Genomic DNA, 16,157 nt, shown 5'->3' on the forward strand with positions numbered 1-16,157 from the left:
CTCATCTGACAACCATGCAGTCAACATTAGTCATCTGTTAGTGAAGTAGCTGTTGTGTGCAGCTGCTGATCTTCAGTGTGATCCATAGCAGAAAACCGTAGTGTGTGTTATCGTTTACACAGCGTTTACATCACCATACCATCAGAAAGGATGGTCCATATATGAAGCAATGGTGCGTTTAGCAGTATGCTGCTGCAATATTAACAGTAAAGCTATTTAATGATATTTGAATAGTGATTGTGAGGTTTAACAGAATGGCGGCTATGATTTTATGCATGATGACTGACGTGCATTCATTAGAGCAGTCTGATTTAGTTTTCCCGAGTGGCAGGCTAGTTTTTCACATTTCCGTTTTTCGCAGGTTCCCTCTACAGCTGGAAAATGGTCAGACTGTAGAGCGTACTGTAGCCCAGTACTTCAGGGAGAAGTACAACCTGCAGCTGAAGTACCCACATTTGCCCTGTCTACAGGTGGGCCAGGAGCAAAAGCACACCTACCTGCCCCTGGAGGTGAGAGAACATGAGCTGCTATTCCTCTTTTTTTTAAATTGGGTTTTAGTTTAAACATAACGCCAAGTGTGATGAAATCCGCAGTGTATGGTCTACTGGGTAGCTCCCAGGTGTGCCTGTGTATCAACTGTAGAAATATGAAGCCGGGCACCTGCAGTATGCCCAGAACTTTTTTTACTGGCAAAAAATGTTAGTTATGTTGTTCCAACATTGTTCAAACTTTTTTTTCTTGCAGGTGTGTAACATTGTAGCTGGTCAACGGTGCATCAAGAAGCTGACTGATAATCAGACCTCCACTATGATCAAAGCCACAGCTCGCTCTGCACCCGACAGACAGGAGGAGATCAGCAGGCTGGTGAGTTGGGACCAGTAGTATGGTTGACATTATTACCATAATGTGATGTATTGTCTTATTAAAAGGTGGACTAACAGAAAACAAAAACAAAGTGTATTTGTGCATCATATACTGTTCAGTTCTCCACTGAAATGCGTCCATTTGGCAGAACATCATGTTTTGTTGTACAGTGCCCTGAGCATGTACCATCATTCAGGTTAGACTGCACATGGTTTAAGCTTTAACGTCATTTGGGGGTCTCTAACTTAAAAGCAGGTGTGTGTGGTCACAGCTGAAGACAAATGTGTGCCTGGATGGCTAAATTCAGGGAAAGAAAGTCTCTGTACCTGTAGAAGTCTAGTATGCGGAAACATTGACTCATTATATGGTATATTTCAGCCTTTAGCATTTTGTGTTGATTTCACCATGTCACATTTGGATTTACACAGCGGCTTTGTGAAATGCCCCCGTTGCTAAGCTTGTCAACGCTCGGTTGCCATGCTGCTCATTTTGATATTAAATTGCCTGTTTTGTAATCACCTCTCCCGGATTCTCATTTTACATTGTGAACAGAGGCATGTCTGCATGCTTATCCGTTGCATTTGGCTTACCCAGGGTCAACAAAATGCCAGAGTCATAATGGCTTTAATGTGTGTATGAGGCTGCTAGAGTCTGCAGCGTATTGTTTATGGAAAGATTGACAGACTGTGCACTGCCTCTGGCCACCATCAGATTAGCAATGCACATTTAGTACCTGTTGTTGCTTTATTAAACCATGTGTCCCTATCTCTTCACTCAGGAGCAAAATGACTGGACTTGCTCACAGGAAATCATTGCAGACATCACTGTGGTGGTGCTTTCATTTAGATGCACAGTTGCTTGAAACTGATAGAGCAGTGTGGGTGGAGTAGCAGAGGTTCAGAGACAGAAAAGGACAAATCAAGCAGATAAACTGTGTCTGTCAGAGCTACATAATAAATTTGGATAAAATGCCAGCTGGACTGATTATGTACTGTACACTGCGCTTGCAGTCATTTTGGATTAGAGTGCTAGCACCTGACATCTCTTGGCATGTCACCATTTTTCCTATCCACCAGCATCTTAGAAAAGCACGAAAACAATATAGATGAAAACTGCAAGAGAGAAAATGAACGTGAAAGAGAAATGAATACCCGTACATACAGTATGCCAGCTAGTACAGAAGCAATGCTTCATTAGGGTAACAAGCATGGGTATAAGGTCTATTTAAAATAGTGATGGCACAAGCACTTGACACAGAGGTGAGGGCTGTAGAGATCCCATTTTTAATTCTATAATTCCCACTGAACTATTGCTGCACTTTGGTTTCATTCTTACGAGGAATCAGAGCTGTCTCCTAATACACTAATTTTGTCCTACTGTACAATGTCTGGAAGTAGTTGCTCTCTTCCTCTTCTAAATAGATTGACTTTGTGGGAAATAAATGGATTTGCTTTGGGAATTTAGATGAGGAGAACCATACCACTCTACTATCTTTCCATTAATATTGGTTTACAGTTAGCAGGTGGTTAGCTTAACATACGGAGTAGAAACAGGGAAACGGCTAGCATATGCATGACCATATGCTATCACATTTCAATACTGCAGTGGTCTTTACATGATGCTGTCATTAACTACCGTGACCTGACCCTGTGCCAAATTGTTTCCACGCAGGTGCGCAGTGCCAACTACGAAGCAGACCCGTTTGTGCAGGAGTTCCAGTTCAAAGTGCGTGACGAGATGGCCCATGTGACGGGGCGAGTGCTACCCGCCCCCATGCTGCAGTACGGCGGCAGGGTGAGCACAGAGCACTTTATGGTACCCTTCCTTTAAATCACGCCCATTCTCTCTGTTTGTCTGACACGCTCTCCCCTTCCTCAGCCTTAATTGCACCGTCTTTAAGGGGAACTAACTCACTGGCTTCTGTTTGTACTTCATGGTGTCTGTCTTTTTGGCTTATTTTCTTGTGGTCGAGTCTCAGCGGTGCAAACATTTTTTCCCATCTGCCGCAAGGGTCCTTTTGATTAAACAAAGGAATACCCAAATTATGACTGCAAAAAACTTTGCCAGGATTTGCCTAATGATAATTTTCAAAGTCAAAAAGAGGAGGGTTGAACATGGATGCAAAAATTGGATAAAGACGCGACTTACTGAGACTGAACCACAGAGCCGATTAACATCTGTCTGTTTACCTTCTCTGAGGAGGCATGCTTTTACTGTTGTACATTTGGTGTGTAGTACTATGGAGGACTATGATATTATTATGCACATTATGTGTGATACACACACCAAATTGCATCTAACATACTATACATTCCATCACACAGTGCATCACACTACCTCAATACAATTCAAGGTTCACATCAAAACCACTTAATGATATGTTATTCAGTTTGAAAGTTAAGCATTTCTCTGGTGCAGAGGCTTGTTTCTTTGATCGAGTGTGCATTTATGTACAAATGAGTGTTAATATATTTTGGTATGGATGAATAGTGTGTGTGGATTCCAGAGTTTTCAGAAAGTAAGCGCGTGTGTTTGTGTGTGTGTGTGTGTGTATGTGAGTGCGTGCACACTGAATCTGTATGAACAGTATGAATGTGAGTGTTTGCCTACATAATCATGAGTACATGTGGTGAGACTGCAATGTTGTTTCAGAACCGCACGGTAGCCACGCCCAGCCACGGAGTGTGGGACATGAGGGGGAAGCAGTTCCACACCGGGGTGGAGATCAAGATGTGGGCCATCGCCTGCTTCGCCACACAGAGGCAGTGTCGGGAAGAGATCCTAAAGTATGATTACTGACAAATGTTTTATTCCTGTAAGCTCCTTTTCTGACAATGGGGGGCAGTGATGCTGCTCCCTGAAGTATATTCATGATAGTTTAAAAGACATGTTAGACTACTACCTCCATCGCTTATCTGTAATGTCGTTAGAGATGATTTCATTTGTATATTTCTGTCTTCATAAATAGTAATCTGGCATGAATTAATCGTTTCTGTTTCAAATTATACTAAAAGAATCGTAGCATCTCTTGTGTCAGCAGTTTGCAGAACTGAGTTTCATTTTATTTTCTTTTGTTTACTTGGTAATGCCAGAGGAACAATTCAGATCCCTAGAAAATAACCATAAGTATGTCAGAGGTAGATAAAAAGACAGTTTACATCTGTGGTCTGGTCAGATGTTAAAAACGTACCCTTAAAAACTGCAAACTGCATGATGCGTTCAAGAGACATCAGAGAGAAAAATTCTGACACCTGCATGGAAAAATACAACGATGTACTTAAATTAGATTTTTCACTTTGTAAGATAATAAACACACATAAAATTTGAAGTATCTTAAGACGCAAGCTTTGAGCTTTGATTCTGGTTGATTCTTCATTCTAATGACTTCATGCCTCTTCCTCACGTAGGGGTTTCACAGACCAGCTGCGTAAGATCTCTAAGGATGCTGGGATGCCCATCCAGGGCCAGCCATGTTTCTGTAAATACGCCCAGGGAGCGGACAGCGTGGAGCCCATGTTCAGACACCTGAAGAACACTTACGCCGGACTGCAGCTCATCATCGTCATCCTGCCGGGAAAGACTCCTGTCTATGGTTAGAAAACTGCTTCATAACAAATATTACAGTGGAGTCCAGAGATATGCTTGTGGTTACTGCGGAAACACCAGTGCTATTCTGGGACTGAGTGCTGGTGTAATATTCTCTCTTCATCAGCTTCCCAAATGTATGTTAATGAAAGAACCATACTGAGGAGAATGTATTACAACAAAATAATCTTTCCATTGCATTAGAGAAATATACAGACTGTTCCTTTTTTTTACCCCAAAGTATCCCATGTGTGACTGCTCTGTTGTATCTTTGATGCTTAACTACGTTCGGTGACAAAGCTTTGTTTTTTTTGATGCCCGTAGCGGAGGTAAAGCGTGTGGGAGACACCCTCTTGGGCATGGCCACGCAGTGCGTCCAGGTGAAGAACGTGGTGAAGACGTCACCTCAGACCCTCTCCAACCTCTGCCTCAAGATCAATGTGAAGCTGGGAGGCATCAACAACATCCTGGTACCTCACCAACGGTCAGTCATGCTCTCCTCCTCCTCCTCCTCACACATGTACAGGAGTGTGACGTAAACAAGAAAACACATGCATATAGTGACAAACATGGTACCTTGTGAGGAAACGGTCAATATGCTATCATGTAAGTCAATATAATTAATGTCTTTGTGTCTGAATCAATAGACCGTCAGTGTTTCAGCAGCCAGTTATCTTCTTGGGAGCAGATGTTACACATCCACCTGCTGGGGATGGGAAGAAGCCTTCAATTGCAGCAGTGAGTCTCTGATCTGTTGGTTGTATTTATTAACTTATGGTCACGTTATCTGACATTCACTGTATTCCTTCCTTGCAATCCATCATCACTTCCCCTCACTCACACCCCTTCTGCTCCTCCCGCCTCTCCTCCAGGTGGTAGGCAGTATGGACGCCCACCCCAGCAGGTACTGTGCCACTGTGCGAGTCCAGAGGCCCAGGCAGGAGGTCATCCAGGACCTGGCCTCCATGGTGCGGGAACTGCTCATCCAGTTCTATAAGTCAACACGCTACAAGCCCACCAGGATCATTTTCTACAGGGATGGAGTTTCAGAAGGCCAGTTCAGACAGGTCAGCCCCCACTTTCTTTCACAAAAGGATCGGTTGGAGGCTCGGTGATAGCTGAACACCAGACAGCAGCCAAAATTCTGCTGAGTTTGGCTTGCACAATTTTGTGTTCTCTGTTTTATGAGTCATAATTTAGACGTGTCAGATAGGGAGAGTTTGGGGGCTCTGCAGCTGGTGAAGATGTGTTTGCTGGAGCTGGTAGTTTACTTCAATTCAGAATTTAGGAACATTTTCCAAAACACAGATAATTTAATGGGAAACAATTTCAGAATAGAAGACAACACTCCCAACTTGAATTGGATTTAAACTATGAAGTTGATATCATGATTGGAAGCACAGTAGGACTGTACAGAGAGTAAAGATCCAAAACATCCATGTAACATAGACAAAATAATATATATTGTACAATGTATGAAGAAGGTGGTTGACAGGGTGTTCTTCAGGGGCAGTTTTTATAAACTTCTTTGTCCTCAGGTGCTGTACTATGAGCTGCTGGCCATCCGTGAGGCCTGTATAAGCCTGGAGAAGGAGTACCAGCCAGGCATCACCTACATTGTTGTGCAAAAACGCCACCATACACGCCTCTTCTGTGCCGACCGCAACGAGAGAGTGAGTCCCCGCCACTCGCACACAAACACGAGCACATCCATGTTCTTTTTTAGTATAACACGACACGGCCCATTAAGTCAGTACAGTGTGTTATGTGCTAGTCCATATTCTTTTTTATGCCCTGTGCCAGCACGTTAAGTACTCAAAATGGGTCTCCTTAATTACCTTTTGTTGTCAATTGGACTGTTCACCCTTCTAACCCCTGTAATTACCTTCGATTAAAGCATTAGGGCTCAATGCAAACCGAGAGCTCTGGAGTGGCACTCAAGGCCCCAACAGTAAGACTCAGCTAGTAACAACCTTATTTTCAGTGCAGTCACTCCCATACGGGGCATTAGGCTCTCCAGAGCATTAGGCTTTTAATTGGTTGATTGGGAAGCTCTTGATAAACCTTTGCCTGGGACGGTGCATCAGCTAGTTCTTTTTTCATTTAGTGCCTTAAAAGCTTTTTTTTTTCCTGCTGCTCTTTTCCTGCATCTTCCATTTTCTGTTCTAGTTGTTTTTTGCTTTCATGGTGGAACATGGAAAAAAAGAAAGGGCATTAGCAGAGACTAACCAAGGTGGACTTTGCTTTTGTCAGGTTGGACGCAGTGGAAACATTCCTGCTGGTACCACCGTGGACACGGACATCACGCATCCCTACGAGTTTGACTTTTACCTCTGCAGTCACGCTGGAATACAGGTGAGACGGGCCTCTTGTCTCCTCTTTGCAACCTGCTGAAAAAGGCTGTATTTCATCACACGGTCGTTCGCCTTTTTAAACTTCCTCCTTCTTTTAAATGACTGAACAACATGAGATTGAGGCAACAAGGTTCTGCAGCAGCATTTAGCCAGATCCTGTTTGCTTTAACTCCTGATGTTGTTGTTCTTGTCTGTAAGACACTGTAATGGTATGTAAACAGTGATACACATCATAGTTGATTTGTGATGCAGATAACATCGCTATGCAAGTGTTTGTTGCATTAATTCATTGTCTTTGTGATGTTTTACATCTCAGTGTAGTTTTGTGATGTCCTGAGGTTTCTGTGATCATTTCTTCTACAAACTGTCTCATTTGTGTGTCATTTAATTCCCTTCTCCCAGGGCACCAGTCGGCCCTCCCACTATCATGTACTGTGGGATGACAATTGTTTTACTGCTGACGAGTTCCAGCTGCTCACCTACCAGTTGTGCCACACCTATGTGCGCTGTACCCGCTCAGTCTCCATCCCTGCGCCAGCCTACTACGCCCACCTGGTGGCCTTCCGTGCCCGCTACCATCTGGTTGACAAAGAACATGACAGGTGAGGAAGTGAGAGTGTAAACAAGAGGTTCCTCTTGCTTGACTTTGGATGTAAAGGTCCTGAACTCTGTGTGTGTTTTGATAGCAGCTGTCTTGTATTACTTGCAGAATGCATCCAATTTTCCTGCATTCTTTCGTGCCATTATTGTTTGTTATCCATCAAAACTGGTCTTCTTCTCTCCACTCTGCAGCGCTGAGGGCAGCCACGTGTCTGGTCAGAGTAACGGTCGGGACCCCCAGGCGCTGGCCAAAGCTGTTCAGATTCACCACGACACCCTGAGGACCATGTACTTCGCCTGAGCTACTCCAACGATCGCCACCCTTAACACACACAGAAACACACACAGACAACCATGCACACCTGGCTTGCCGGTCAAGGAGTCCTCATATGTGCAAGTCCCGCCCCCCCACACGCCTAGTCAATCCGGACCTGACACTGTGCAGAGGAAAGCAGGGAGGAGGGAGGGGAGGAGGCACCCCCACACTGGACGGAGGATGCAAACGCTGCTTTAAAAACAAACAAGAGAGAAACTCAGCACTATTATGCAATATTAAACCAGCCAACCAGTTTATCTTCACCCTTATCAGGCCCCCTCTCCATTGCCCCTCCTATCTGTTCTTCCCTGTTTGTCTCCTTTACTTGCGGCCTAGATGGTGTTTTAGTTTGTTTTTACTTTTCCCTTCCTTTGGCACAGTCATTCTCTATAGTCTACTAATCTGCTCCTTTGCCATCTGCAGTACCTCAAGTCAGTTTGAGCAGCAGCACTTTTACATTCTGTCAGTTTTACTGTAGTTTGTCGTTGGTTCTCCCCAGCGTTGGAATAGGGGGAGCAGATAAGGAAGGGTCAGACTCTGGAGTTGTTAAGTTGTGATTTATTTTGGAATATAATTATTTTATCGGACTACAGGTCCTCCTAGTTGCCACTTTTATTTTTTCCTTTCTCCTCTTGTTTCCTCTCTTCTGTCACTTTTTACTAGTGGGTGAAATCACCAGTTACTTGTATGGAGCAACATGTTCTTTTGAGCACACTGCCACCTGTTGGCGACGAGGTATAAATGCCCCCTTAAAGTCACAACAAGGAGTTGTCTTAAAAGGTTTCAGATCAGCTCAAATTTATCTTTAGCAGTCAGCTGTCACATTTAAACAGGGGCAGTTTATATTGGCTGATATATCAGTTGCTCAGCTGCAGCCATCTATGGATTTCATTTAAAGTATAACACTGTTATTTAATTCTGGTTGTTAGTTTTCTTCTACATTATGTGAAACATTTTATGATTCTGACTTTTTTTAAATCATTTAAATCATACACACTTATGTTTCTAATCTTAATAGTCGTTGTGCATTCATTTCCCTCAGTGCTTTATCTCACGTTTCCTCTCTTGAGTTTGAGATGGTGGGTAAATAGAGATCACGTCGATGGTTTCCTCTCGTGCAATAATCAGTCGAAGCGAAGGGAAGAGGATTGTAGGGGACTCGAACGACTCAGAAGAACAGTTACACATTTCATTTGAAAGTGAGTGTCCTCGAAAAGAGAAAAGTTTGCCACTTACTTGGCACTTTCATGTATTGCTCCTCTGTGAGACGATTGATCAGCGTGCTTTATGAGTTTGCCCTTGCTGTTGGGCAAAAATGGTGCAACTGCAGTTTTGGTGATTTTCATGTTTTTACTTGAACTGAAGGATGTTTTGCGCCTCTGTGGTTTGAGAATACTTTATCTTTCAACGGGCATAATTTCAGAATTCCTGATCATCAGTTTGCTAATGAGGCTGATTTTCTTAATTCCTAAGATTAATAAAGCGTTTCACCTGACCGCAGCCAAGTGGAGTATAAAGGCCATAAAGAGGTAGTATTCAAGTGCCTGGTGGAAGTTCAGTGTTAAATGGTCAAAAGCTGCATAACTCGTTTTGAGGATCCCATTTCACTGGGATAAAAATTAAAAGGCGTATTCCAACAAATGGACAGCATAAGATGGTTTAAAGCGAGAAAGTTTCACCCGATGCCTCTTCTCAACAACCGTCTACTGACTTTTCTATACATCTCATTCAGAACATCCTAAGATCAATACATTCGTGGTGTTTGCCTTTACAGCAGTGTTAGCTGTTGGAGCAGCAGAGTTGTCTTTTTGCTTAATCGTCACCAGACATGTATCCAGCTGCTACAGTGTGTTTGTACCTAAAAGGCCGGGGTCATGGGCACGGAGTCAGCCTCGTCATCAACTTAATTCTTTCAATAAACTGTTTCCTTCAGTACAAGTCTGAGTCCAGTACCAGGTTTGATTCCTGTCCATGTAACCGGCCCAAAGTTGCGTCTGGCTTCAGAACAATGCCGAGGAGTTAAGTTAGTGAGCTATATTTGCGGCTGACCGTCGACATGATCATGATTATAGTCACCGCTTAGCTCCTCTGTGCCACTGATTACCTGAAGCTTGTCTAGGTGGTGGTTGTTTTTTTTTTTGTTTTTTTGAAAGTTATCTGCACTAAAAGAAGCTGTGTTTCGGGAGTGAACACAGGCGTGGTGCTACTCTGTTTGAATTAGAAGCTGAAGCTGAACCTCGATATGAGACATTAGATGGGCAGGTGGGAAGGGTCGGAGAAAGAAAGGTAAACCTCACTCACTTCGGGCAGGAGAGGGTCCCCCTGCTGTGGTTGGTGTGGGGGAGCTCGAGATTTCACTCGGTAATTGCGATCAGCATTGAGAACCTGTAAAACGGTACACTGGCAGACGTTCCCTTGGACAGTGTGGTGTAATGTAGGGTCCTGCATCCGCTGTTGCATTTGACCGCCTTTCGTAGGCAAGCCTTCCAGTGTGGAAGCCAATGGGTTTGAGCCTTCATGAATTCACTTGTGTCTGAAAGCCTTTTTAAAAGCCAGATCGAAAGTATATTTGTACATTTTAAATTATGTAATGCACACCACTTATTTTTGCTAACAGAAAAACAATGTAGTCTAATTATTAATCTTAGTAACAAATGTATCATGATAATTAATGGTTAAAAAGATAATAACAAAGTTTTATTATTGCAATAGACTGTTGACTTGTTCGTGTGTCACTATAACGTGCAGTGTATGTGTGAACAGTGGTGGGGTTGTTAAAACTAGTGACGTGTGTTTGGACTGTCATACTGTTATCGATAGGGATGTGGACTTAAACCGCCTCTTGCATTGATGTTTGGAAAAAAAGCTGCAAGATGCTGAATGCTTATTTCTCTCCTCTATTTTTTAGATGTTCGTACGGTCTGAGGTTTGTCGCAGAGAGTCTCGAGAGAGGGGATGTTACATACTGTACTCCGACAGGCTTTGTATTTAGACATCCTCGTTGGGATGACAAACGGTAGAACGGAAGAAGAGCCGGTTGATGCATTTAGCAGAGTTTCTGCTCTCTGTTCTCTGGTTTTCTTCAGCTGGTGCATGCTCCCTATCAAGAGGGAGGGTTGGAAAGGAACGGGCAAGTGGTTTTGAGAGTGCTGTCGATCTATTTCAAGGACACGTGTGATCAAACAATATCGTGACAAGGGGCAAAAGCTCTCCATTCCATTTGTGTGAAAGCCTCAGAGGGTTTACGTCGGATTGCAACCTCTGTTGCTTTCCTCAGACTCCTCTCCTTACCCGAGCCTCTTCATGTGCTCACAAATACAAAGGGTTAGCCTCCCGGTAAATCTGCGGTGTGACAAAGCCTGTAATCTTATTGTTGCCCTCTTTTCCCTTTACTCCTGACCGTTTACTCCCCTGTGCCAGAGGAGTACATTCCATGGCCGTACAATCCCATCCAATCCCCCTGGGAGGTAAGACAGATTAGAGCCAAAGGACAATAGTTGGGGTCTGGTCAGTAAGATACAGCGGGGTCTGCTAGTCATTCAAGTATGTGTGATCTGGAAGGAGTCAAACCTGATCAGCAGTCGGTAACTTTATGCAGCAGGTCGTGTTGGAAGTTGAACAAGTCTGGAGGTTGACTGCGAGAATCCATTTCTAACTCACTATGTCTGCTGTCTGTAATGGATGTTCAGTTTGTGTATAAACTACGCTCTCGAGGGCAGTTGAACACATGTTTACATAGCAGATGTGTTTGCCTCGCTTACAACTGAAATGTCATCAGCTCTGCTTTGCAAATATTAGCTCGTAGAGAAGCGACCTAACATGAGCAAGACCATTTTGGGCCTGTGGAAGTGAACGCTTGAAGGGATAAGAAGATGTTATTCATTTGGTCAATTTTTCCTCAACAGACGTCTGTGTCGCACAGCAGGGTTGTCCTTGTTTGTCTTTCCGGTTCTATTAAAATGATTTGTTTGACTCGACTGAAATTAAAGGGCACACTCAGCTCACAGCTTGCAGCTAGTCGTGGCCTTTGGCCCTCAATTAAGATTGGCGAACAATACAGACGAATCTTTACGGAAGCTGAAGAACAAACGTCTTACCCACAAAGTGACAACTGTCTGGTGAAGAGAAATGGCTAAATTAACTTAAAAAGGTCAGTGTCTCCCTTTTGTAAATGGAAGTAAAGGTGTATTCCATTTCGAGTAATCGATGAATATCCCTGATTTTGGTTGCTCTCTATTTGCAGTGGAAGGTAGCAACGGAGTGAGAAAAAGTCCACAGAAAGTGCCTTTCCTCTTGATGGTGCTGTCAATTGAAAGATGAAATGTAAAATCAAACAAGTAGAATCTCCTTTTCAAGAACACGTTGCAGCGCAGGAATGGCTGCGTTTCCACACACTCACTGTACACGTTTGTTTTTTTAGAGACAGCAAATGCAAACTCGTGTTTCATGTATTTAGATATTAAGCCTACATAGAAGTAGAATATATGCCAAGTATATGGTTGTGGTTGAGCTTTCGCTTCCTAGTGCATTTAGTGTCTTGGACCAATGGTGTCGTTGGTACAGTGGAATGTGAGCTCGGGTGGGAGGGCGGCGGGGTGGTCGGGGGGTCGTAGCTGACACTAGCGTGGTGTGACGCAACCCAGCCCACGAATGACAAACATAGCACAGCACTTTAGAGACTGCCACTCTCACTCAGACACATAGCCAAGAGGTTTCGATCTCTGTCCCTCCAGCCCCCTTCTACCTCGTGAAGGGAGGAGGAGAGGATCCAAACCTCAGTGTAAACGAGGAGTCGAAGGGATGCGCGTTACCAAACTAAGCAGTCGGTCATTAAAAGTGTGCCTCATGCTCTCGTGACTTTGTCGGCGGCATGGTTGAGTCAGCCCGCTCTCGGATAGCGGTTCTCCTTCTGGAGTTGCCGCTTGACACTTTGTTACAGCTAGGGCTGGGTGTCAAACCACGATATCAGATTTCGGCATCAGAATTTTGAAGCATCCCCAAAAATAATTTCACAGCAGTGGATTCTTGCACTGAGGAATCGAGTTTTTTCTTCTTGAAGGGCATTTTTTTTACTAAGGAAACCAACATCAGGAGGAAAAATGCATGACTGACAGAAAATAATGTAGTCTGTTGCGTAGCGAAGAGTGCTAGCAATCAAGTGTCATTTTACAGCAGGTGTAGAGATGCAATCAACAGAACCAGTGTCAGTATTGAAGCTTTTCCCACGATGCCCAGCCCTGGTAGCAGCCCATGGTATTCTGTCATCTTAGTGCAATGCCCTGCCATGTGTCTCGTCCCCGATGGAGGGAATATGTGCCCAGCAGTATCCCTGTCTTGAGCCGGTAGGGTGTGGACTGAAAAACCAAGGGTGGTCTGTTGTTCTGTGGGTACCTTTTCAGTCCAGGGGGTGAAACCTTTCTATTACAAGAGATCTCTAAAAACACTGCACCTCACTTACCTTGGTATGCTGCATATGTTATACTACATGAAAGAAAACTGCAAATTGCTTTTATTATGACATATAATGCTTGAGTAATGCCTGATTGCGATATTCTTATACAGTAACTATTTTAGAGTCAAAATAAGTATAACTGTAAAAATATTCTCTGTTTTGTCTTAACACTTATCCGATTTTGAGAAATTGTTCTTGAGCCGACTTTTATTTTGTTGTCCTATTTAAATGTGTCGTTCTTTAAATTTATATATGAAATATATATATGCGGAATATTTTATGGTGTATTTATTGAGAGTGCGTTCAAGCGGCTGGAGTCTCCGCATCATATTGCAGCATGGTGGGGGCGGAGCCAGGAGGACGAGGCCTTTAGCCCCTCCCCCTCCATGTTGACGCCTTATTCTCCGACACGCAAGCACAACAATATGGAGGGGGGTGCGAGGTGGAGGAAAGAGAGGAGGTGGATTTGACCTGGCGATGCAGCGCCGTGTGTCAGGCGCTGGTTGATGTTCACAGGTCAACTCTCCGTCCTCCTTTTCTGAATGTTTTTTTACCCTCCACCTTTCTTTTACCACCAGAGAAGGCCGAACGTCAACCCCCACATGTTGCAGCTCATCTCTGACGAAGGGAACCATTTATGAACCACACTGACTTGAGTGTTGAATAGCTGACTTTTTTTGCTCATCCCAAGCTGCTAATTGGTACGTTATCCACGTAAATTCCCCGAGCCAGTAAGGGGCAGGTGAAAGAGGTAAAACGAAGAAGCGGCGGGGGAAGGAAGGAAAGATGTCGGACAGGCAGAATTCTTTGGATCACGGTGAAAATTTTAGCGTAGGTGTTGCTTCTTTCCTCTTAAATTGTCTCCTGTCAGTTTTTTTTCCTTGTGCCAGAACATTTTACAGCAGGAACAGGTCTCATTCCACAAGAAAAGACATGCCTCAGCCTTAAGTGCGCTCTTACGTAGTCGTCAGATTTCTGTGTGACTTTGCAATGCCTGTGTTGGGTGGCCTACCAAGAAAACAAGCCTACGTACTTGATCTGCCCTGATTCCCCAACCGGCATCCTCATCTCCTCTCATCTCTCATGTAAACCACTAACATTTCTACAGAACTTAGAGAACTCTGATGTACGAACACTTGTAAGCTTTCAGAGATGATTGTCCCGTTTTTACTGATGTCTGAACAGAAAACAGGTCTGGGTCAAACGGCGTTTGGAAACCGTTCTTGGCGTTTTGTTTTAACCAGATGAGCAGTGCTTACTGCCTCAGGACAATTCAGAGAGCCCGCCCATTCATCCATCCATCCATCCATCCATCACTGCACATTCATGGTTTCATAGAAATTCTGAATGCATGAAATCCTTATGCTAATTTGACTTTGATACACTTCCCTGTCTTTGTGTAAACTTGCTGGTTGTCATTGTGTTGTCGATGATGGCAAATCCAAAGAGCAGTGTTTTCAGATGGTTTGACCCAGGCCTGACTTGGAACCAGGACGTTCCCCAGAGTGCTGGATTACAGAGACCTGTGCCTGTATAATGAACCAAGGATGAGTTGTGTTGTGAATTGCTGTTCTTTTCGTTTTCCTTTTTTTTGTATCGTAATCTTTTTGTTGGTTGTCCCTCACCCCATTGGAGGATCAGAGACATGGAGCGTCTAGTGTTGTCAGTCCTGTTCCAAAGTAAATGGGCCCTCTGTCCATTAAACCAAATCATTTTGGTTTAAGAAATGTTTACTGTAATGTTTACTCCCATGGCTATCAGATGTTTAACCTGTTTTCATCCCATTAGCATTCCAATAATGACTTTGAACCAAATATTGCACAAGAGATTAGGCTCCTGATGCTGTTTTTCCCTTGTATACACATAATGGTTTTTGAAGACAGATATTTGACAGTGGCCAAGGATTTAAAACTTTTTTCTGTGTGTGCTGATTGTTCAGATTGTCATAATTTTTTTCAATGTAGCATCTCACTCTTGTGTCAGTTTTATTTCAAGCTAATGATCTTGGGCTCTGATACCTCTGAGGGAGGCACCAGCAAATGGACGTACTCGTGGAACAGCGAACCTTCAGCACCAGATGATCCATGTCTCAGTCTCTCTGTATGTTGCAAAGGCTCTGTTGTACCAACAGCTCTATTCCTTTCAGTTTTAAATGTCTTTCTTTTGTAATTCTCTCTTATAGGTTGTTGGCCTTTTAGTGTTGCTTTGCTTCAGTTTGAAGTGTATCTTTGACTAATACTTGCAATAAAATGCTTTGCTTTACCTTGCTTGTCTTGGTGAGAAAGTGTTTGAAATATAAAACGCCATTTTGTATGTATAAAATAGAGGAATATTTTAGGTAATAAGAAATAAAAGGAACCAAATATGTAGGAGTGCACTCAGTAGCAGCAGAAACATGTAGATCTGTCACAATAACAAGTGCATTTTCATCTTAAGTAACGTAAATTTAAATCTAACCTTGTTTCTTTGAACCCACACTGCAGCAGCTTTGCGAGGCTGTACTTAGGCACAGCTGTGTTTTAAATTAAATGCTAACATCAATATACTTACAAGCTCACAATGACAATAACACACTGATGTTGAGCTATTAAACCACCACTCCGCAGCTGTGAACAGATCCTATATTTCCTCTATGCATTGCAACGTGGGAGTACTGAGTATGACTGCTGTCTGCTTTGAGTAAACTATATTTTGTGGTATATTTTTAGGTTTCTGGTGTGAACACACTTCATCCTATGAACCTGCTTAGAATCAGCATGTAGACTGGATTTGGGACACAACAATAATGTTAACCATGTTCATCATCTTAGTTTAAATCTGATGTGAATGATATTAGCTTTGCAGGTAATTTGGTCATTATTTTAAGTAAAAGTGACCTCATGGGGGTGCCAGAGGAAAAGTCACCAAAGTCATTAGGATTCATCATCTGCACACCATGACAATCAATGGTCTAAACACATTTTAATGGCAATCCACTCAATACATT

General features: G+C 43.3%; 1 protein-coding gene across 2 annotated transcripts in view; it reads left to right on the forward strand.

The window, feature by feature from the left end:
* Positions 1-15,433, forward strand: part of ago3a (argonaute RISC catalytic component 3a) — a 36,222-nt gene extending 20,789 nt beyond the window's left edge. The window contains exons 8-19 of one of the 2 annotated variants that reach the window (XM_070966760.1): positions 362-509; positions 745-864; positions 2,536-2,679; positions 3,517-3,650; positions 4,272-4,456; positions 4,774-4,933; positions 5,097-5,187; positions 5,322-5,516; positions 5,988-6,122; positions 6,703-6,804; positions 7,206-7,405; positions 7,596-15,433. In XM_070966760.1, coding sequence (XP_070822861.1) covers positions 362-509; positions 745-864; positions 2,536-2,679; positions 3,517-3,650; positions 4,272-4,456; positions 4,774-4,933; positions 5,097-5,187; positions 5,322-5,516; positions 5,988-6,122; positions 6,703-6,804; positions 7,206-7,405; positions 7,596-7,704 — 1,723 coding nt within the window. In that variant the 3' untranslated portion in view covers positions 7,705-15,433. The remainder of the gene's footprint in view (positions 1-361; positions 510-744; positions 865-2,535; positions 2,680-3,516; positions 3,651-4,271; positions 4,457-4,773; positions 4,934-5,096; positions 5,188-5,321; positions 5,517-5,987; positions 6,123-6,702; positions 6,805-7,205; positions 7,406-7,595) is intronic. The other variant, XM_070966761.1, reaches the window with a different exon arrangement.
* The last annotated feature ends 724 nt before the right edge of the window (positions 15,434-16,157 follow it).

Source organism: Chaetodon trifascialis, chromosome 7, assembly GCF_039877785.1.
Source record: "Chaetodon trifascialis isolate fChaTrf1 chromosome 7, fChaTrf1.hap1, whole genome shotgun sequence".
Lineage (NCBI taxonomy): Eukaryota > Metazoa > Chordata > Actinopteri > Chaetodontiformes > Chaetodontidae > Chaetodon > Chaetodon trifascialis.